The sequence below is a fragment of the Eptatretus burgeri genome, chromosome 6 (genome assembly GCF_056783735.1).
Source record: "Eptatretus burgeri isolate ZD-2024b chromosome 6, Ebu_testis_v1, whole genome shotgun sequence".
In the NCBI taxonomy this organism is placed as follows: Eukaryota; Metazoa; Chordata; class Myxini; order Myxiniformes; family Myxinidae; genus Eptatretus; species Eptatretus burgeri.
This window is the reverse complement of record NC_140966.1, coordinates 91,973,911-91,996,640: the sequence shown is the minus strand read 5'-3', so window position 1 is coordinate 91,996,640 and position 22,730 is coordinate 91,973,911. Positions and strand designations below refer to the sequence as shown.

The 22,730-nt window shown below is 44.2% G+C and overlaps 1 protein-coding gene across 11 annotated transcripts in view; it reads right to left on the bottom strand.

The window, feature by feature from the left end:
* Window positions 1-22,730, bottom strand: part of LOC147025329 (carnitine O-palmitoyltransferase 2, mitochondrial-like) — a 118,782-nt gene that overhangs the window by 27,976 nt on the left and 68,076 nt on the right. For 10 of the 11 annotated variants that reach the window (XR_015059459.1, XM_085886191.1, XM_085886193.1 and 7 more), the window contains 3 exons: window positions 16,829-17,191; window positions 16,462-16,665; window positions 6,387-6,669 (listed from right to left, as the gene is read on the bottom strand). Coding sequence is in view for 10 of the 11 variants with exons in the window: in XM_085886191.1 (XP_085742317.1) it covers window positions 6,387-6,669; window positions 16,462-16,665; window positions 16,829-17,191 (850 nt within the window). In the remaining variant the exon portion in view is untranslated. The remainder of the gene's footprint in view (window positions 1-6,386; window positions 6,670-16,461; window positions 16,666-16,828; window positions 17,192-22,730) is intronic. The other variant, XM_085886190.1, reaches the window with a different exon arrangement.

Sequence of the window (22,730 nt, the reverse complement as noted above, 5' to 3'; positions counted from 1 at the left end):
TTATCGCGAGGGTTGCGTTCCCGGAAAACCTTGTGAGAAGCAAAACTGTGGTAAACTAAACATTTTTTCCCATAGAAACCCATGTATTAAATTTTATTAAATTTCTGGTGTCTGTTCCCCCTCCATTCACTCCCTTGTCTTAAATGGCCACACAGCTGGCATGGCACATGAAAAGGTTGAATGCCTAAACTCTGTGTTTGCTTCTAAATCTTGTATCCCAAACCCATCGCTTTCTGTACCCAGCTTACGCAGTTCCACCCAGCTGTTCCTGGACTTTTCTCCTGACAAGGTGGAGAATTTGCTGTCAAACCTTGACTCAGATTCTGTAACCACTCCAGATGGCATCAAACCACGTGACCTATAAACCTGTTCTGCTGCTCTTGTTCACCCTCTCTCCATTCTTTTCACCCTCTCATTTGCTGAAAGTCATCTTAACACTTTTCTGGGTAATCAGCAAACATGACCGCCCTGCTGAGAAATCAACAAACATTACCACTCTGCATAAAAAGGTGTAAAAACAGATCCCTGCAACTACAGACCAATCAGCCATCTCCCAATCATCAGCAAGGTTATGGAATCCATCATTGCTTCAGACACGAAATCCTTTCTCTTCTCCAATGGCTTGATTTCCAATCATCAAGTTGGATTCAGACCAGGTCACCCCAACCTGGATATGCTGCTGCAGCTCTCCGAACAACGGTTGGAGGTACTCATTGCCAGACATGAAATCAGAGCCATATCGTTAGACATAGTATGTACTTTTGACACGGTCTGGCACCCTGCAATGCTTACCAAACTCTCTTCCTATGGGATCCATGGACATCTCCACTCATGGCTCACTGAATTCCTCTCCTGTCACAGCCAACGTCTGGTCCTTCATGGAGTTCTCTCATCCCCTCTTTCTGTCCAGGCTGGAGTTCCTCAAGGCGGTGTTCTGGGTCCTGTTCTTTTCTGGTTTCATCAATGATCTCTCTGACTCTGGAAAATCCTCTTTATCTCTTTGCTGATGACTCCACTCTCTGTCATTCTATCTGTCTTCCCTCAGACCGGCAAGCAGCAGCTTCTTCACTCTCTGCAGATCTGAGAAAAAACACAAACTGGTCCAACACGTGGAACATGTCTTTATATCCTGACAAATCTCACACTTTCACTATGGCTCTCCAAAAGGACCATATGGAAAACCACCCCATCTACTTTCTCAACAATCATCTTGAAGAAGTCATTTCACTCAAGCTTCTGGGTCTCACTATCTGCAAAGATCTTTCCGAGGAAAGCCACATTTCCAAGTTGGCCTCCAAAGCCAGTTGCCGAGTGGGCATCCTCCATCATGCAAACTTCTTCCTTTAAACACTGAGCTCCTGACCACGTACAAAGTTTTTGGCCAGAGCCTGGAGGTGCACTGTGATCTCATCTGGACATGTAAATGTTTGTGAAAATTGTGTAAATTCCTTCAAAACCTTCTTCTCCAGACCCACCAGTAAGAATGCAACAACATTTGGATGACAACATTAGGACAGGGTCCTGATGTTAAATTGCAGAGGCCGGGTCGATCACTTGAGTGGAAATGTATGAAAATGGTGGTTGCCTTCCACCCTGTAAATCATAGTCAAAGGAAAGTCCTCGCCTGCAATTTAAATCTAGCATATAATTTGAAGTTTCTGTTTGTTTGTTTGTTTGACTGCATGCGCTAATCTCCTGAATGGTGAAAGATAGCAGGAAACCTCTGAAACAAAAAATGTTGGGACCGGCCCTAGGACATTTATAGGCAAGGTGGTGAAGCCCTTCGGCTGGGGGTGGGGGGTGTTTCCCCCTCACCAACCCCTTCGGCTATGACTGCCGTGGCCCAATAGAGGACTGATACTGGGCTCGCCTCAGACATATGTACAGAAGACTCAATTCATTCAAAAATAACCCACTCCAACCTCACAGATCTCTCAATCCAAATCACTGCTGATAAATATTCTGTTTCAAAGAATACTTCCTCTCACAGGACGTCCCTGACTCTCCTCCCATTTGATGGATCTAAGCCCATTCCTTGCAGGGATATCAATCTGCACATCATGAACTCCATTTCTCACTTTGGGTGTACTGCTCTTACACATCCCAAACCCCAGGAGTTACCGCTGGCTGCGACTTCTCCTCCGATCCCATCTCACGTTTGTCTGTGTGTTGTATCATCCTTAAAACAGTGACAATTCCATCTATATACTTCTCTCAGAAGGACTAACTTTTAACCACTCATCCAAACTCTCCCTTCCTCAAATGTGGTGAATTCAATTGTCCCCATGCCTATTGGCTGGATGTTGGTACCTCTCTCTCACCTGCCATGGCACTTCAGCAAATGACTTATGTCATTCCATGGGACTGAAACGATCTGCAAACCTACCCACCCAGATTTCTGTCAATGGAAAATCCTCCATTCTGGATTTGGTTATGACCAACTTCCCTACCAATGCCTCCAGCTCTTTGGCTGCTCCAATTGGTTCATCTGCTCACATGTTTGTGAAGGCCAACATCTCTCTTGCTCTTCTCAGAGAACAGCCTCAGCACCGCAAGCCTGGCAGTCCACTCAGGCCAACTGACAGGGACTGCAAGCAGACATTTCACTTCAGGAATGGACTCATATATCGACCACCTCTGATAACTCAGCTTGGGAATTTTTCCACAGAAACCTGCTCTCCCTGATGCACAGATTCATCACATCTCGTCGTCAATCATCGCACACATCTTCCTGCCCATGGGTACACTGAATCCTGTTGGGAAGCAGTTGCTACAAAACTACTTGCATTCTCCTCCTATAAGACCAAAAGCAACCTCATATCTTTCCACAAAGTCTGCAACAAGTGTGTGTGTCCACTCTCAGGAGATCCAGAAAGAATCTGTCAAGCCTCAAGATTGCACTTTCAAACTTGTCTCCCTCCTCTAAAACCTGGTGGTGCCCTGTGAAGTTTACTTTTAAGAATGCTCCTGTCCTGGCCCTACCCTCACTTCAAATGGCACCACAGCCAACTCTACTCGTCAGGAAGCCGAATGCCTCAGTTCTGTGCTTGCTTCCAAATCATGTGTCCCCACGACCTCACTCTCAACACCCCCCACTCCCCCCAATCCCCTTGCCATTTGTGCGATCAATCGCTTCTGGGATTCTGTGACTTTTGCACCTGAGAAGTGGAGACATTTCTGGAAACCCTCGACTTTGATTCTTCAACTTCACCGGACGGCATCAGCTCACGTGTCATGAAGACCTGCTCTTCTGCTATTGTATCTCTCTCTCTCTCTCTCTCTCTCTCTCTCTCTCTCTCTCTCTCTCTCTCTCTCTCTCTCTCTCTCTCTCTCTCTCTCTCTCTCTCTCTCTCGCTCTCTCTCTCTCGCTCTCTCTCTCGCTCTCTCTCTCGCTCTCTCTCTCGCTCTCTCTCTCGCTCTCTCTCTCGCTCTCTCTCTCGCTCTCTCTCTCGCTCTCTCTCTCGCTCTCTCTCTCGCTCTCTCTCTCGCTCTCTCTCTCGCTCTCTCTCTGCCTCTCTCTCCCTCCCTCTCTCGCTCTCTCTCTCCCTATCTCTCCCTCTCTCTCCCTCCCCTCTCTCTCACTACCACACTTCAAATCCTCCCATTTACTTCCTGAACAGTAACCCCCTTCTCGTGAAACTCCACAAATCCAGAATCACTGTTCAGCAACCGTAATTTGTTTCTCTTCTTTCCCACCTGTGGAATCAACTTCCACTTTCTCTTCAATCTAATTTTTCCCTGACGTCTTCAAGACATTTGTTCCCAATCATCTCAGATCATCCTCCATCCAAAACCATAATCTCTTCGACCCACACTAAGACCATCCCATGATCACCTCCTCATTTTTTTCCATTTTTTCCTTCCTGAGAGTTTGCTTCTGCATCCTTCCTATCCACCCCCTTAATTCTCTCCTACTTCTCATCCCTACCCATATCCCATGTTCTCCATCCATCTATTTTGTCCCTCAGCCCTGCTGTTCGTATTTCCCTGTTCTCTTTCTGCTGTTCATTTTGTTCTGTTGTATCCTGATCTGTTCTGTGTTCTAGCTCCTCCACATGCCTTCTTTCTGTGTACAAAAGAACAACTTCAGAATGAACTCTCCCTATATATTGGCTTCTAGGACCACCCAAACGCACCACAAACATTGTTACTCCACCTTGACATGACAAAACATCACCCAAAATTCCACAAACATCCCTCACCGCTACCCCTCTGAAACAATAAAAAACCCGATGTTTTTAGGATCCCTGGCACAAAATGAACAGTTCTCATACCAAATTGCCTCATCCTTGACAAAATATCCATGAACTTCCTCCCTCCAAACTCCACCAAATTCCCAGGCATGCACCCACCACATGAACTCTAACACCCACATCAGCAACACCACAATCTTCGCGTGTGCCTACAGCTGACTTTCCGCAACACACATCCCCCCCCCTCCCAATCACAGAAATTTGCTTTCTATGTCATATTACAACTGCATGGATGTCTTCATCTTCCATCTGATCTCCTGACTTGCTCCTGCCTCACACGGTGGGGGGAGTGGGGGGGGGACTGTTTGCACCCACAGCACTTGCATTGCCAGTCACACCAACTGTAACCCCACCACGACACCCTGACTTGAAATATCCCCAAAGTCATCATTACCCACTGTACCCTCACCTGTACATTGCACAACCCATCATCCATCACAATCTCACATGCTGCAACCACAATAAGACTGACATCTGCACCTCTCTTATTCAGGCAGTCCTTTACCCTCTGCTCCCCAACCACCGAAAGCATGTTCCGTACTCATACTGTCACCCGCAACCTCCCTGGGCTGGACCCACTCTAATTCCCAACCTGCCATCGACCAACCATCCAAACATGACCAACCCCCTTCAACAAACTCGCCCACCCTCTGACAAATCCCACAATGTTGTTGAACCTTTCCTCAACCCATCCAATGAAGCACTTGGGAATGTCACCGTTAATCATTTACCAAAGGAAAGACCCCTTCTTTCCCGCTCAACCCCGAGTTGCCACTATCCTGTACACTGTCCACATACAACACCCAAAACACTGTTTAGAACTACTCATTCAGTTTTACATGGCCTTACATATCCAATGACAACCTCTTGCCACGTCCTCTTCTTCCTGCTGAAGCTCCTCATGATTATAACCCTTGGTGCCACTATTGGTGGTAGCCTGAGCATCATAATGCTCAATAGATTAAACATTTGAGTTATCTTTCTCTCCGATGTCATTCCTTAGGGAGCCACTGTTATGATATCCACTCACTCTAATCAGGCCGATCCTCTGGCCTCAGGCCAATTGCACTGACCTCCAAAATGCCATCAGAACAATGTCTTCCACGAATACCAAATCCATCTGCATGGGTGCCCCCCACCACAGGATCCTCCATGGCCACCAGTAGGCTGATTCCCATCATTAAAAAACACCATGGACCATTCATCCTTGTCTTCAGTTGGACGCTTGAACATCTTTAAATGAAGGCTGCACCCCAAAACTCCTCAATCGGGCCACCCCAAAAATGTCGGTCGAGATGAGAGCTCGATCACTGTGATGGACAATCTTTAGAGAGGTTTCGACTTTCGGACATGTTGTCGGGGCCAAAGGGAGTCCTGCTGAAGTGCTTGACATGCACAGTCCAGACTGCTGGCAAACGTACCAACAAACGTTCCGCAAAACATACCACCGACTGACCTTCCCTCCTTAGACTGGCATCTGGAGGCTGACTTGTCAGTTCCAGGTCTGTGCTGGGCAGAGATGCTTTCTTGTTCTTCTGAGACTCCTTTGTAGACTGTTTAGTGATTGCGTTGTTCACTGCATTGTATCCCTTCTTGGCCTTTGCAGCCTGAAGGATAGAGAAAATCTGGCTTGTGCTAGTCATCCACCAAATAGTCAAATTGGTAGTGGAGGGCACAGTTGAAGCCCTTTTGCAAGTTTCTCAGCATGATGTCTCAATCATGCACCAGGTTGCACTCTGATGCACCTCGTTCAGCTATTGCCACATTTAACGATGTGATGCGAGATGACGGTCACACTGCGTCAAGCGCTGTAGATTATTTTGAGTGGACATCAAGCCACGTTCCTTCCCCACATGGGAGACTGCAAAGGGGATCACACCAACCTCTGATACATAAAAACAACATGCCGGCGCTCGGGTCCGGACAGCTTCCGCTTCACCACCTCAAGATCCTTCAACTCGCTCATTCTCATTACACGCCCCCTACCTAGCCTTCTATTCTTCAGAATCAATTCTCCCCACATTTGGGTCGATTGGCCCACCCAAATGTACGTGGCCAATGTCGCTCCACCATGACTGAATAAAACATCACCCAATATTCCATGAATATCCCTCATCCCCACCCCTGTCCTACCTGTGGCAGCCTCTGAGATAAGTTGCTTGTGCTGCTGGGAGGTTGCTTCAATCAACCTGCGCAGAAGGGATGTGCGATGCAAACCATGTCTTGGGGAATCCGCACAGAAAACCTTGCAGCATTCAAGAGCCTCGGTCGTGGCTGGTCGAAACGTTTCTATGCGGCCATGCAGGAAGTTGCCTGTGCTGCAAGGCTCGCAAGTCACAGCATGGTGTCCATACAGGCGGGTGAATGCCAGTTGTAATGCTAACTGCACAATACAGTCTGGACTCACACCGCTTCCCTGGAAGGTGAAAATGAGAGTCAAATATACTGATAAAGTTAAATAACGCTTGAAAGGGCATAGTTGGGCAAACATGACTCGCCACAGGAAGACCTGCAAAAGTGAGTTTAATGAAAACACTTCCACCACAGCATCCTCAAATAAACATAAGTCATAGTTTAACGAATATTTGTTTGAACAAATATGTGATCCAACAAATTTGGTCCAGTGCATACAGATTCTAGTGACCAGTAGCACCATTGTAACCAATTTGGATTTCAGTACACCAAATGTCAAAAACAGAAAGGAATCTGTTAAAGTAATACAGAGAAATTGAACAATTCTCGCATCAACAGACATGAAAAATTCAATAAACTCGCAGCTTCAAGCATGCGCAAAAAACCTCTGAAAGTATTCTACTTCATTCACACAGGGTGGTTAGACACAGCAGCTTGACAAAGAGGTTCTTCTTTCCTCCCCTGGTGTTAAGCACACATTGCAAAAATAAGCACAGCTTTTAAGCCACACAGCAAAAAAAAAACAAAATTAAAGTTCCCAATTGGGCCTCAGCCTTGGGCTGAAATGTTGCACCTTGCCGGTCTGTCTGTCCATCCGTAGCCCATACTCGAAAATGACTGGATGCATTTACATATTTCATATTCCACACAGTAGGCTCTGGCGGTATCGATTTTTTTGATCTCCAATTATTTGGGGTCGCCACAGCAGATCATCCGTATGATCCGCATAGTGATTTGGCACATGCTTTACGCCGGATGCCCTTCCTGACACAACCCTGGTCGCCTCTAACAACACAGGGATATGGTACACCTATTTTAACCGGGGTATACACCGGCCCAGTACACTGGTACTCATTTCGACGACCTCCGAAGGATGACAGGCTGAGTCAACACCCTGGTATATTAATTCATTGGCTCAACAGGGCTTGAACTCAGGACCTTTTGGATCCCAAGCCTCTGCCCGAACCACTGCGCCAACACCAGGCTTATATATGTATATATATATATATATATATATATATATATATATATATATATATATATATATAGGTGTGTGTGTGTGTGTGTGTGTGTGTGTGTGTGTGTGTGTGTGTGTGTGTGTGTGTGTGTGTGTGTGTGTGTGTGTGTGTGTGTGTGTGTGTATGTGTGTATATATATATATATATATATATATATATATATATATATATATATATATATATATATATATATATATATATACCAGTGTGTACATATATACAGCTCTGGAAAAAAATTAAGACCACTGCAAAATTATCAGTTTTTCTGGTTTTACTATTTATAGGTTTGTTTGAGTGAAATGAACATTTTTGTTTTATTCTATAAACTACTGACAACATTTCGCCCAAATTCCGAATTAAAATATTGTCATTTCGAGCATTTATTTGCAGAAAATGACAACTGGTCAAAATAACAACAAAGATTCAGTGTTTTCAGAACTCAAATAATAAAAACAAAACAAGTGCATATTCATTTTTAAACAACACAATTCTAATATTTTAACTTATGAAGAGTTCAGAAATCAATATTTTGTGGAATAACCATGATTTTCAATCACAGCTTTCATGCGTCTTGGCATGCTCTCCACCAGTCTTTCACATTGCTGTTGGGTGATTTTATGCCACTCCTGGTGAAAAATTCAAGCAGCTCGGCTTTGCTTGATGGCTTGTGACCATCCATCTTCCTCTTGATCACATTCCAGAGGTTTTCAATGGGGTTCATGTCTGGAGATTGGGCTGGCCATGACAGGGTCTTGATTTGATGGTCCTCCATCCACACCTTCATTGACCTGGCTGTGTGGCATGGAGCATTGTCCTGCTGGAAAAAGCAATCCTCAGAGTTGGGGAACATTATCAGAGCAGAAGGAAGTAAGTGTTCTTCCAGGATAACCTTGTACGTGGCTTGATTCATGAGTCCTTCACAAAGACAAATCTGCCCGATTCCAGCCTTGCTGAAGCACCCCCAGATCATCGCCGATCCTCCACCATATTTCACAGTGGGTGTGAGACACTGTGGCTTGTACGCCTCTCCAGGTCTCCGTCTAACCATTAGACAACCAGGTGTTGGGCAAAGCTGAAAATTGGACTCATCAGAGAAGAGGACATTACTCCATTCCTCGACGGTCCAATCCTTATGGTCTTTTACAAACTTCAGCCTGGCTCTTCTTTGCTTCTCATTGATGAAGGGCTTTTTCTAGCTTTGCACGACTTCAGCCCTGCCCCGAGGAGCCTGTTTCGAACCGTCCTCGCCATGCACTTCACCCCAGCTGCCGTTGGCCATTCTTTTTGTAGGTCACTTGATGTCATCCTACGGTTAATGAGTGACATTCGAATGAGTTGTCGGTCATCCCGGTCAGTGGAAAGTCGTTTTCGCCCTCTGCAAGTCTGTAGCTTTGTTGTCTCCAATGTCTGCTGCTTGACCTTGTTCTTATGAACCACAGTCTTTGAAATTTTAAGGATGGAAGCAACGTGATGCTCATTGTATCCCTCTGCCAGTAAAGCCAGAATTGATTCCTTCTTTTCCTCACTGAAAACTTTTCTTTTCAACTCTTTTGGCATGGTCAATAGTTATTTTTTTGATTCCAATTATTTTTGAGGTACTACTATCACTGTTTTAGCCATCTAGCTGATCCTATTGCAAGAGGATAGTGATGACCACAGCAGTGGTTTTTATACTTTTCCTTGTTAAATTAGATTCGGTTCAGCTGATCACCTAATCAGTACCTCACGAAGTAGAATGAGGTGTGCCTGTGTTGGAATTCAACAGACACTGGAATGGAATGGCTGTCATACATGTAGAGATGCTAATTTAATTTTTTTTTTGGAGTGGTCTCTTATTTTTTTCCAGAGCTGTGTATATGTATATATATATATATATATATATATATATATATATATATATATATATATATATATGTATATATATATATATATATATATATATATATATATATATATATATATATATATATATATATATATATATATATATATATATATATATATATATATATATATATATATATATATATATATATATGTATAGCTACAGTAGAAATCTGAAAGAATATGGGATTCTTGTGTAACGTACATGTGGATCAATCCTTGCTGAGAGCAGGTGGCAGCTCGGGTGTATATAATTTATGAATTGCGAGAAAAAGACTTTAAAACGACTATTTAGGTGCACCGTGGTAAGCAATGTGACCCGATAAAGTTTCGTGGCAATTAACCTTCGGATCTCAGAGGAATACTCACAAACAAAAAAACAAACAGGAAAGATGTCATGCATCGCACAATATTTGCAAATCCATAAAATAAATTTGAACTACAAAATAATTGGTGGTTGAATTAAATGACCAAATATGCAGCTGCTCTTCAAATTCCAAGTCAATTTGATGAAAATTGACAATTTTAGAAATTAGGGCTATGTTGACCTTTTGGCCGATGATGACCACAAAAATAAATTTGTGCTTTAATTCAGTGATGTGATCGGCAAATCCTCTTCAAATTTCAAGTCAATCGGATGAAAACTGAGGATTTTAGAAATCTCACAAAAGTTGTTGACCTTGGCGGGGAGACACACCGAAACTCGGTGATGTCACCCGAATTGGGCGCTCTGATTGACCCCGACCCCCTGCGCAGCCCGGCCGTGATGGCCGGAAGCAGCAACATTCCACTTCCGGCAAGGTGACCCAACGCCGCAAAGATGTCCTGCTCCGACCCAATGACATGATACGAATTGCCCACACTGAACTCCGCGTCATGACTTGCCTTGCAAGAACTCCCGGACCATGCCCTGATCAGCCGAGGGCAGCATCGGTCCCGTACGCCCGCTCAGGCACCCCCGACCAGCGCTGGCCAACGTGCCCGGTCCGTATGCGCCACGTGGCCTGAGCTGCACAACATTGCTTTGCCCGATCGCAGCTTTGCTGGTCGTAGAGGCGAGAAGTTAAGATGATATGTCACACACAGTAAGATGTGTCCTTTGTGCCTCGCACTGCATGATAACAAAGGGTCGCATGTGGTACATTCATGCCCTGCTCTGTACGATAAAAAGTCACGAGCGGCGCATGGGTCTGCATTCGAGCACATGCCGTACATTACACATGGATCCACCATTATGCATGTGGCCAGCACGCACGTTTGCCCGATTCTGCTATCGTGTGCGCGGGCAAAACCCGAGCGATATAATTAGTCCAGAAATGGGTTGAAAGGAATGCACCACTTGCGCCTTGCTCACTCGCATCCCACGCAACATGGCGTGTGGTTGCCTTTCTATTATCGGCCTCAGTACGTGTTCCCTGCAGTGTGGGCATCGTGTTGAGTGCATTTCCCGTCCATTGGGCAGAAACTACCGCTGTGTGTGCATTTGGCAGGCTGTGTTTTCTATGTAGCGGTGTGGGTGTAATGCCTGGTAGCCCTTTGCTGAGGACCCATCTCACAGAAAAGGGTGCACGTGGCCCAGATTTACCTCAGGAATAATCAGAAAAGAGAGTAGAAATGACTTTAGAAATGAAATGAAGAAGAAATGATGTAAGCAAACCTAGCTATGAGTTCCTCACAACGAACGCCCCTGTTCTCCCGCTAGACAAAAGGGAAGGGACTATCTACACGTATATTAATGGAATAACTGTCTCGGGACCACTATCTGTCGGATGCATGCGATTCCGAGAACCGCAACAATATAATGGTCGTTAACCTGAGCAGGACAGTTGTGAACCTCCTGGGAGAATAATGTGCATTCACGTCAGAATCAAGTTAGTTGTGCCATGTATTCTTTTCAGCAAATAAGTTTTATCATGCTCATGTGGATAGATGTGAGTTTGACTAACTTCATGTTCTTTCCTTCATTGACATCCTCATCTCAAACCATTTCTGCCAAAATGCACACCAACTTACATCACATCGTCCTCATGTCCTTCTTTTTGTGGAGAAATTGCAGAGAATCTGGTGGAACCTGCTGGAGTAAGGGAGAGGGTGCTTAAGCTATGTGCCAGTTCACCCCAAAATTGAAGCCATCCATCAAATCTGGCAGTTGAGCACGAATTTCCTCATCCTCTCCCATTTCCTCCTGTTTGTCTGTGTGTTGTTGCCTTCTCCCAACAGTGATGACACAATCTAATCTATCGATCCATCTACCTATCTCTCTCTCTCAGCCAACTTGGAGCAACTTTTAAACACCCATCACAACACTTGTTTCCTTATGTGTGATGATGTTAACTGTCGATATGCCATTTGATCTGAGTGTTGGAATTTCTCTCATCAATCAAAATACTGCAGAAAAGGAGTTCTTTGACTCAATAGGCCAGATTCAATGTATGAACTGTCTGACCTGGATTTCTGCCAATTGCAAATCCTCCCTTCTGGACATGGCAATGACCAACTTTCCTGCTGATGTCCTTGTTCTTCCTCTGCCCCAATTGGTCCATCTGATCATGCACTTGTGAGAATCAACATCTCTCTGGTTATTTTCAGAAAACGGCCTCAGTGCTGACAAATCTAGGAGTTCCCTCAAGTTGACTGGCAGTGACTGAAAGCTGCCATCTCACTTCAGGAATGTTCGCCTATCTGTTCCATGTGATGTTAAGTCCGACTGAGAAATCATGCACAGACACCTGCTCCCTCTCTCTTGCACAAATTAATCCTATCTCGTCTTCAGTTATAACACCCTTCCTCCTGCCACAGTACAATTAATTCTGTGGTGAAGCAGTTCCCTTCAAACAACATTCCTTCATTGACTGGAAGGCAAATCCAACAGAAGTCAATCTCAGATCACTCAAGAAAGCCCACAAGTGTGTGTGTCCATTCTCAGGAGAGCAAAGAAAACATCTGGTGGTGCCTTTATAGCTCTGTCTGGATTATAATACCCCTCCATATTTCAAATGACTTTTTCGATCCTTAAGCCGTTTTTCGACCCCTGAGACTCTTTAGAATCCTAAGACAATAGAAGTCCATTTCGACCCCGAAGGCACTTAAGACATTTTAGATCTTCTAAACATTGAAGACGATTGAAGACCAGTAAGACCCTTAAGACTCCAAAGACCCTCTAGATCCGTTAGACCCTTAAAGAACCTTGAGACGCTTTAGAACCCTAAGACCTTGATATACACTTTACACGATATAGTCCCGAAAACCCACAAGACCCTTTAAGACCCTTAAGAACCCTAATACTCCTTAAGACCATTTGGAAGCCTTATGACCTGTTAAGACCCCTGAGACCCTTTATGAACCTTAAGACCCTGAAGACCCTTAAATAACACAATGATGCTTTAAGACCCTATAGACCCTTTATAACCCATAGACTCCTTTCTATCCCTTTAGACATTTATGCCTTTCAACCTTCACACCTTTCAGAAATTTTAATACCCTTTGACCTTGAAACCTATTTCAGACATCTCAAGACACTTTAGTTCCCCTTCACCAATTTTTATCATTTAGAGCCTCTTTATTTAAATCACACCCCTTTTGACCCCTTCAACCTTTTAAGTCCCTTTAGGCCATTTCAAACATTTTGCTCCATTTAGACCTTTCTACCCAGGGGCGTAACGAGAGTATTTGGCACCCGGGCGGACCCGACTTTAGCAACCCCCTCCCCCACCCCCGGATGAATAATTAAAAATTTTAAATAAACAGAAAACATATCATGTTGGATTATAGTACTGTACCTTTCGTAAACACATTAGAAATAACAAAAATGCAGGACATGAAAAAACCAGGTATGACTGCTTGGCATCATATAACAAAAACACATGTTCAACCACAGAGAAAACATGACCAGGAAGAATTTTCAAAAAGGTCATACAAAATCCAGGGTCAAGGAATGACTGACGATTACACAACGTCATTTCTCTGGCAATGTTTTTATTGGCCATTAACTAGTTAATGGAGGAGATTAACTTTTCAGAATGCCTGCGAATACAGAACAGTAATGCAATTTACTTTTCAGAATGAGAAGGTTAACCCATAAGTGTCGAGCTATCGTGGCCGAGACGTGTATGGTGTCTGCAAATGATTTTAAGCTGATGTCAACCCAAATAACGAATTATGACCTTTCCTACAATGCATAATGCCCTGGTAACTGATGAAGGATTGCTTATAATTGTTGGAGAAAGCTGATGACGAAAAAACCATTTCTGGGATCTTACTATCGTGCTTTATATATGAGGACTCCTGGGGAGAAATAAAAAAACTATAATCCCCTCCCTCCCTGTAATGTAATGCTGTGTTCCTGCCAGGGCCTTCTTAACAGCATTGTAGGCCCTTGGCTAAGCAACGCACTGGGGCCCCGACCAACGGGAAGAAAAATGTAAACGGTCAATAAAATTGAGCCTATAGATTTATTGGTACTTTCAACAATAGCAATGCTTAAACATAAAAAACATGCTGTAAAGCGAGGATTAATCAACACAAACTTTTGAACAATATATCATAAGCCTTGAAAAACACAAACATTTCAAAATGTTAATGATAATTAATTGGTACACCGTCCAGAGGGAGATGATAGTGTGAATTATTTATTATTAATCAACACAAACGTTTGCGAAATTTCTTTGCAGAGAATCTATATTAATATTTCGGCACGCCCCTTTCTTTGTTCCACCATCAGATTTTTGTTAATGCATGAAATGAAACAAGATTTGGCACATATACTAATGATATTATTGTCTTCCTTAAGAGTCCCCTCAAAATTCGTTTTTATGCATTTTCACAAACTCCAACGGATTCCATTCAAATTCGGTACGATTATGGCTTTTGGTCCAACTTAGGTCATTGGCCATAAATTTTTTCCATAACACTTCCGATATTCGAAAAAATCGATAAATCGATATCCCTTATGGGATTTTCCATTCAAATCCACTCAAGTTTAAGGCCTACGGGGGACGCAAATTTCCACTTTGCCCCGGGTGCTGTTTACCTCCGCGACGCCAAGCTGTTAGGGTTAGGGTTAGGATTTGGTTTAGTGTTAGGGTTAGGGTTCAGGTTAGCTACCCTAACACTAACCCTAATCCTAACCCTAACAGCTAACCCTAACAGCTACCCCTAACCCTAACAGCTAACCCTAACCCTAACCCTAACCGCTAAACCTAACCCTAACCGCTAACCCTAACCGCTAACCCCTAACCGCTAACCCCTAACCGCTAACCGCTAAAAGCTATTCAGGAAATTTGCAAGAAAGCCCGGGCAACACCGGGCTTTATTGCTAGCCCGAGCAATGCCGGGCATTACTACTAGTTGATTTATAATTGGCTTGAAGTCAATGGTCTTCAGGATGTCATTTTCCATGCACATGAGTGAAAGCCAGTTCAAATACTGCTGCCCAATTGTGCTGCGAAGCTGATTCTTTGTAAGTTTCAATCTTGAAAATGAATGTTCCTCTGTAGAGTTGGTCACCATCATGCACATGAACACTCTGAGTGCAATTTCAACATTGGGAAACACAGATTTCAAGTTGTCCGAAATTATTTTTCTGTGCAACGTTGGGAGAGTCTCACAATTTTCATCGAAAACCATGTCGTGCTTGAGATGCTTGCATTCATTTAGAACGTCACCATAATCAAGGTCTCTGTGATACACATTAGCCAGATGTGCACACTTTTTGTTAAACTCATCAGAACCAATTGTTTTCAATTGACTGAAGAAGGAAAACAGATTTCCAATCCCTGAAAAAGCTTCTGCACGTTTGGTCAGTTCAGCGTTCAGAGTCCAGATCAGGGAGGATTGCTTCCACCTTGAACTTTCCACTTTTGTTTTGAAGTATCTCTTCTTCTGATCCATCATATCCAGTAAGACGTACACTTTACTTTCGTTCCCGTTTCTTCACATCGCTATAATCCGAATCTGAACACCGACTCCTGGCTTCAGTTCAAAGTCACTAAATTTGTCTCTAATTTCCTGAAGATACGTTTTCACAGACTCAAAAGGATTCATGGCAACAAGTTATGCACAAATTATTTGAATTATAAACACAATTTGAATCCCAGGCCTTTACAGCAAGAGGACGAGTAATCATCCACTCTGCCAAGAGATCTCTCATGAAAAATATGGCAGCATGGGGCCCCTAGAATCGTGGGGCCCTTGGGCAACTTCTCAGTGTGCCCATTCCTTCAGATGGCCCAGGTTCCTGCTCTGTGTTTATGTTCAGTTCTATGTACGATGATATACCGATGGTTTTACTTCTCAGTTACGGTTTTTATTATGAGGTAAATAATAATATGTTGTAATGTCACTTGCAATGAAAACCATCGGTATGTCATCCTGTGTTTTAACTCTCCCAATGGCATTACCCCCCCGAGTGGATGTCACCTGAGGCGGACCACTTTCCCCACACACCGCTTAGTACGCCAGTGTTTATATCTTTCGACATTTACAAACTTTCAGGCCTTTGACCTTTACACCTTTACAGCGAGACCATTTAGACCTTTCATTAGCAATAAATGACCTTTCATTTCGTACATCCTTCCATTTATTTGCCACACAAAATAAGTACTGGCGTGGGTCTGCAATCTCTAATTGCTCTTTCCATTTGTTCAGTCTTCTGGCTCCTCCACAAGCCTCAACACAACAAAAAACAAAAAAACACCAGAGTGTTTTTCGCTTTTAACCACGTTTATTTGTGTCGAAATAATAGAAATAGTCGCTATTCTTCCATGAACCTTAATAGCGATTAAAAAACAAAAACTTTAAAACAAAGCAATATTCATCAACACTCAAAATTACACATGCATAATGGTATTGAATCGATTTCTGTGGCCAAAACCTAATTTGGAGATTTAACCCACCTTGAGAAAAATGGCTCCATAATCTCGGAATTCAAAGCTCTGGAAGGATGTAGAGGCACAAATTGTTTCGAGATTACGTCCAGCTGTTACAACAGCAGTCTGCAGGCTGCTATCGAGGTCAAACTCCAATCGCTGTACATCGGTTGCAGGTTCCAGATACATCACAGAATTTTCATGCGTCACTGCTGGTCGGTCCTCAATGTCCTTTTTTTATGTTATCACAACAACGTGGGCAGAGTAAGGACAGGCAGAACACCAAATATAAATACATTCCCTTTGTCGTTTCTACAGATGTATGCAGAATACAAAGAAAATAGAAAAGTGGATGAACAAAAGAACAGATGTTAATCGTGGATCCTGCACAAACCTGCTCCCAACACACCTTCGTGATCATATCTATGATGTACTTTATGATCATTCCATTACACCACGAATGCTCCACTTGAATACCCGTAACTCCGTCCTTTCCCACGATGATTTGTGCAGACTTGTCAAACCAACGATCACCCACATTGCCAAAAAACATTTGTTTGCTATCTTCTTTGAGGTTTTTGTCATCCAGGCAGAGACAAAAGAGGGCCGACTCAATGAGTGACAAGGCTGATTCCTGCCCTTGAGCCTGCAGTTGCTTTCTCAATCGTGCCCAAATATCTCGTGGCTCTGCAGTAAGGCTGGCAACAGGAAACTGGGCTGGAGGTTGTGAGTCTGACAGAATATGATGAAGATTGGCCTGTGCAACAAAGACAACATCACTGAGTGAATCACAGTATCAAGCAACCTGGTCAAAATAAACATTCAAAAGATGCTAAGAACAATGTATATTTTCTGAATACAGGTATTCACAATCCACATTGCTGGAAAATCAATGAATAAAAAAATGATCACTCGTTCAATGCAAACACATGCCACATGCTTGCCACATATGTTCAAAAATCCTCAAAAGACAGAGGAGATTGCCAAAAGTAATTATCAAAACCATCAAAAGAAACAATCAATACATCATTCTCTGCATCTTTGCATCACCTTGATGGTGAAATACACTGACCAGGACAGATACATTTACGCTGCTGAGGAAGACCTCTTAGCTTTGCTTAACAACCATTTCATGTAAACTCTGCCTCTTAAATACAATAGAAAGTTTATATTTATTTTGTCTGCATGTTGGATCCACCCAAATATCTGCTGGTAGTGTGCAAAGTGCCCATCTATTCTTTGTGCTCAATCATTTTTATCTGCTGCACATCAAGCAAGGGAGCAGCACATACTGTTTTTAAAGTCTTTGGTGTGACTCTGCCTCAGTGACTTACTTAGTTACTTCGGTGTAGAGACTTGAAGTATTGCTTATTTGCCCCTCATTACATCAGTCCTTCGTTGGTATGACATATACTTCAGGGTGTGGTCCTTTCACTGTATTTCCAGGGCTGATTTTAACTGCTTGACTGCACTAGCCTGAACAGCTTCACTGGTTAGTCTGTTCCAGCTGTTAATGGTTCTTAGTGAGAAATTATTTTGTCTTGTATTGGTTCTGCACTGCTGTTTCCTCATATTCTGATCACATCCTTGAGTTCATGAGACTTTATCCCTCTGGAAAAAATATCTGGCCCTCAATATGATGAATTCCAGCCGTGTATGATCTTAAATATCTGGAGGAGTTCAGCCCTCTACCTTCTGTAAGCAAGTGTGAGGAGTTGCAGGAATTTCAGTCTCTCAGGATATTCCAGATGATGGTGATGGGGTCATAACTTTTGGCTCTCTGCTGGGCTTTTTCAAGTTCATCTTTGGCCTTCTTGAACATGGAATACCATATAGGGTTGCAGTATGATAGCATTGGGTGAACAATTGTTTTCTATAGTTTGAGCTGACCATTTTCATTCATTGCTGAGACGGACCTCTTTATGAGACCAACTTTTGCATTCACTCTTCCAGCCACATCGGATGCATGGGCACTGAAGGACAGTGGTAATAAACAGTCTTCCCAAAATATTTTCACTCTTCTCTACTTTGATTTATTGAAGCCCATTTTACCAGTCATTGACCAACTGAACAGATGTTTTTTTATACAGTAGACTAGAATTATAGATTATTCTATTTAGCTTATTAATATTAAGGGATTCTCATATATAAATAATTATATATTGGCATCTGAATGTCTGGCTGGAAGCTAGAGTCCAGCTTCAATGGGATGTGTGCTTAGGTAATTGCCAGATGTCTGATTCAATTCTTATCACCTTCAGATTGTAAATTGTTCTCCAGCCCTTTGAATTTCAACTGACCTTCGAATGGCCACTGCAAAAAGCCTCTGAGTGATCTTTTCCCTAAACCCCAAAACACCAGCCTCAGCAGCTGCAGGTCAGGTGTGGGAGCATGCACCTGAGCAGCGGGTCACTGCGTCCACTTTCCGCCAGTACTCCAGTGGCCTCCGTCTGGCCATCCCCCAGGCAGATGTCTGGCCCATCCCCCATCTCCATGAGATGCTGATCAACCTGCAGCAACTAAGAGGCACGTGGTCAGCCCATTCGCCTCCTCTACTCATGAGGCTCCCTCACTGAGAGAATCTGGTGAGCAGGATCAGGGTCAGGAAAATAAGCCACATGTCCATACAGCAATAGGTGACGCTCATGGACGATACATGTTACAAATCTCATTTGAGTCTCTCTCAGAAACCGCTCATTGGACAAAAAGTCCGACCAGTGATAGCCAATGATTCTCCAAAGAGACCTGGTACCAAAGAAATTAAGTCTAAGTCTCAGATCCCTGGTCAGTGTCAAAGTCTCACATCCATAGAGCAAGACTGAAAGTGCCAAGGACATGAAGACTCAGACTTTAGTCCTCCCACACAGGCACCAGCAGCACCACACCTCATGATCCAGTGAATCCATGACTCCCGAGGCCCGACCCAGACGTCTGTTGACCTCTGGCTCACAGCCAGCAGTGACATGAATATCACTGCCAAGGTAAGTGAATTTCTCTGTGACCTCAACATCCTCAACAAAAGCAGGGACGGACAGGATAGCAGCATCCAATATGTCATTGAAAGCTTGGATCCTAGGTTTGACCCAGGAAACCAGTAATCCCAGTGGCTCCAACTCCTCATTCAGCATTTCCAGGGCCCCCAAAGGATATCTAGAGTCTCCACAAAGATAACTGCATCATCTGCAAAATCAAGGTCAGAGATCTTGACATTCCCAAACGATGCACCGCAGCTTGATCTCTCTGACATAGTCCCCAGAATCCAGTTCAGACAGGAGCGGAAAAGTGTGGGGGCCAGTACACAGCCTGATGAACTCCAGTAACAACTGCAAATACGTCAGAGATGGTATCACCACACCTCACAGCACTCTCAGTATCAGAGTATAGTTCAGACATCAGATCGATCAGTTTTGGTGGCACCCCACGAGGACCAAGAATCCCGATTCACTGAATCAAATGGTTTAGAGTAATCAACATAGGCTGCAAGCAGACGCTGCCACAACTCTTGTCTGCATTCGGTGAGGACCCAAAGAGCAAGGATACAGTCAATCGTTGACCTCTTTGGTGTAAAGCCTGACTGCTCTGGATGCTTGTGCTCAAACAGATGGCGGCGAACCCTCTCAAGAATTATCCAAGCAAAGACCTTGCCTGGCACTGAGAACAGTGTCACCCTCAGAAGTTGTTGCAGTCTCGGCGATCACCCTTATCTTTCCAGAGAGGGACAACAAGGCCCCTCTTCCAGTCAGTTGTGATGATGCCTGTGTTCCAGGCAGAGCACAGAACTGCATGCAATGACACGATTGCAGCATTTTCCCCGCCCTTGAGAAGTTCAACATGGATGCCACAGATCCCAGAAGCTTTACCCCCATTTCATCCTGTTCAGCAAAACCTGTGTTTCCACAAACAAAGCTGGACCACAGTTGATTGGAGGGTCAGCAACAGGGATTGTAATACCCCTGACATCCAATTCAACAGCTGGTGGATCAGCATGCTGCAGCCGCTCAAACTAACCGGCCCAGCAAGTCTTCACTTTGGACTCCTCTATCAAGAGCCCACCACCCTCTGCCCCAAGTAGAGCACACCAAGGGACAGGCTTGGTTGAATGCAATGCGCAAATTCCGCTGTAAGCAGGACAAGAATCACTTGACCACAGGTGATGTTCTACCCCCTCACAGATTCCTCGTCCATAGGGCTCCTTGTCCACCCTTCGTGCAAGTACAGTTTTACGCCTCAGCTCACTGATCAGCTCAGCTCTGCAATTCAGCCTGGCCATGCAACTTTGAGCAATGGCATCCAGTGTCCCTTGAGAGACAAAATTCTTCTTCGCCCTCCAAGACATCTCCCAGCAACATCAAGGAAGGTGGTCTTGAAGGCACTCGACAATTCTTCAGGATCCCCCAAAGCACCCAGCCGCACCCCCCACCCCCAAATCTTCAATCAGCCCGTTTGCAAACTCCTCAGCTACCCTCTCATCCTTGAGCTTGCCAATATCCAGCCTCAGCTAGTATGGTGCCATTCTCCTGGACTTTAGCTGCAACGAAAGAGTTGCTACAACAAGTCGGTGGTCAGTATTGAGGAAATGAGCACTCCGGTTAACTCTGCACTTCTTGAACATCCTCCAGTGACCATCAATGAGCACATGGTCAATCTCCTTTCCCACACCACCAGTGTTGGAATACCAAGTCCAGCGATGAGCTTGTGGGCACTGAAACCATTAACCAGCCACCCAAAGTCCATGACTTCTTGCAAAGTCAAGGAACTTAGTGCTATTGTGGTTCACAGTTCCAGACCCATGAGGACCAACACACATCTCATAACTAACCCTATCATTTCCAGTCAATGCATTGAAATCCCCGAAGACTGGAAGAGTATCTCAACTGGGGCACTGATCAACCACAGACTTGACCGTGGCATAGAATGTGTCATTCACGTTGAGATCACTCACTTCAGTCAGAGCATATTGAGAGACCATGGAAATGACACCCAAGGAGTGACAGATCCTCAGGCTCATCATACGCTTGCTGACTGGTGTAAACTCAATTATCATTGGGGTCAGCTTATTGTACACATCTACAGCAACTCATTGGACATGTTAACCATCAGAGTGACCAGAGAAATAGTAGGTGAAACCACCCACCACGAACTTGCCGCAATCCGGTCTCCAAACCTCAGAGAGTGCTGCAATACTGATGTCCAAATGCTTGAGCTCAGATTATAGCAGAGACATGTGGTCATCCTCTCTTCTGGATCGAACATTCCAGGCACCCATAAGAGGGACTGCCTCAGGTTAAACCAAGGAGACCGCCGTCTGGTGGATGACACCTCGGCACCACCCCGACACACTCTCCCACAATCTGACCCAGTAATGTTACCCTGTGCGTTCCCTCCTATCATCAAATATTGGGGGTCCCGAAGGCCTTGCCCCAATCCCGTCATCCGGTGAACTGCCCTGCGATGGGAAGCTGCACAGGACGTACTCTCGTGGAGTGGATTTTCAGATTTTTTAATGCTTTTGTAATGTTTTGTGAAATGAAGGGTTTTAGGGTGGCCGGAGTGCAAATCCTGCCACAAACTTCCGAAAAAAAGTAATCCAACTGCAGTAGGACGTCCACAAAAACAGGTGGGCACGATATATGGATATCCCTTGGCTCACAAGGAGCTCCTCCGCCCTTTCACAGGTTTTTTTCTTCATCCTGCTGAGTGTCCATGTCATACACCCTCCTCACCAAGAAACTTGGTGGGGGAGACGGTTTCGCCGCTGACAACCCGACCATGGAACAGGTTAGTTCAGGCTTACATGTTACCTGAAGCAAGTCGCAGACCTGACCTGCAGACCTCTACTGTGACCTGACCTGACTTCAGCAGCTACCTTGTCTCGAAAATGACCGCATATCATTCCGTGGTCTCACCCTCCCCACCTTTGTTTATTATAAAAGGAACTCAAGATAGATATAATATCAGGATGAGAGGATAAAGCTTGTTGCTTGCTTGTGTTGTCTGATCTCCTCTGATTCTCCATATGCATATGTATTAAATAAATGGTTCCACTGGACAAGAGGAGGTGAGTATTCTTCGACATCATCATCTCTATCTCTGGTCCACTGCTCAAAAACTTCCAGTAAATGTGTTGTACAAGTTCACCCACTTCGTAAACCATGCTTATATTTGCTTAGTAAGTCATTCCCTTTTAGGTGCTGATTCATGACCTTCCTGATGAGCTTCTCCATTACCTTGCATATCACAGAAGTCAAGCTGACAGGTCTGCAGTTGGCAGGATTATTTATCTTTCCTTTCTTGAA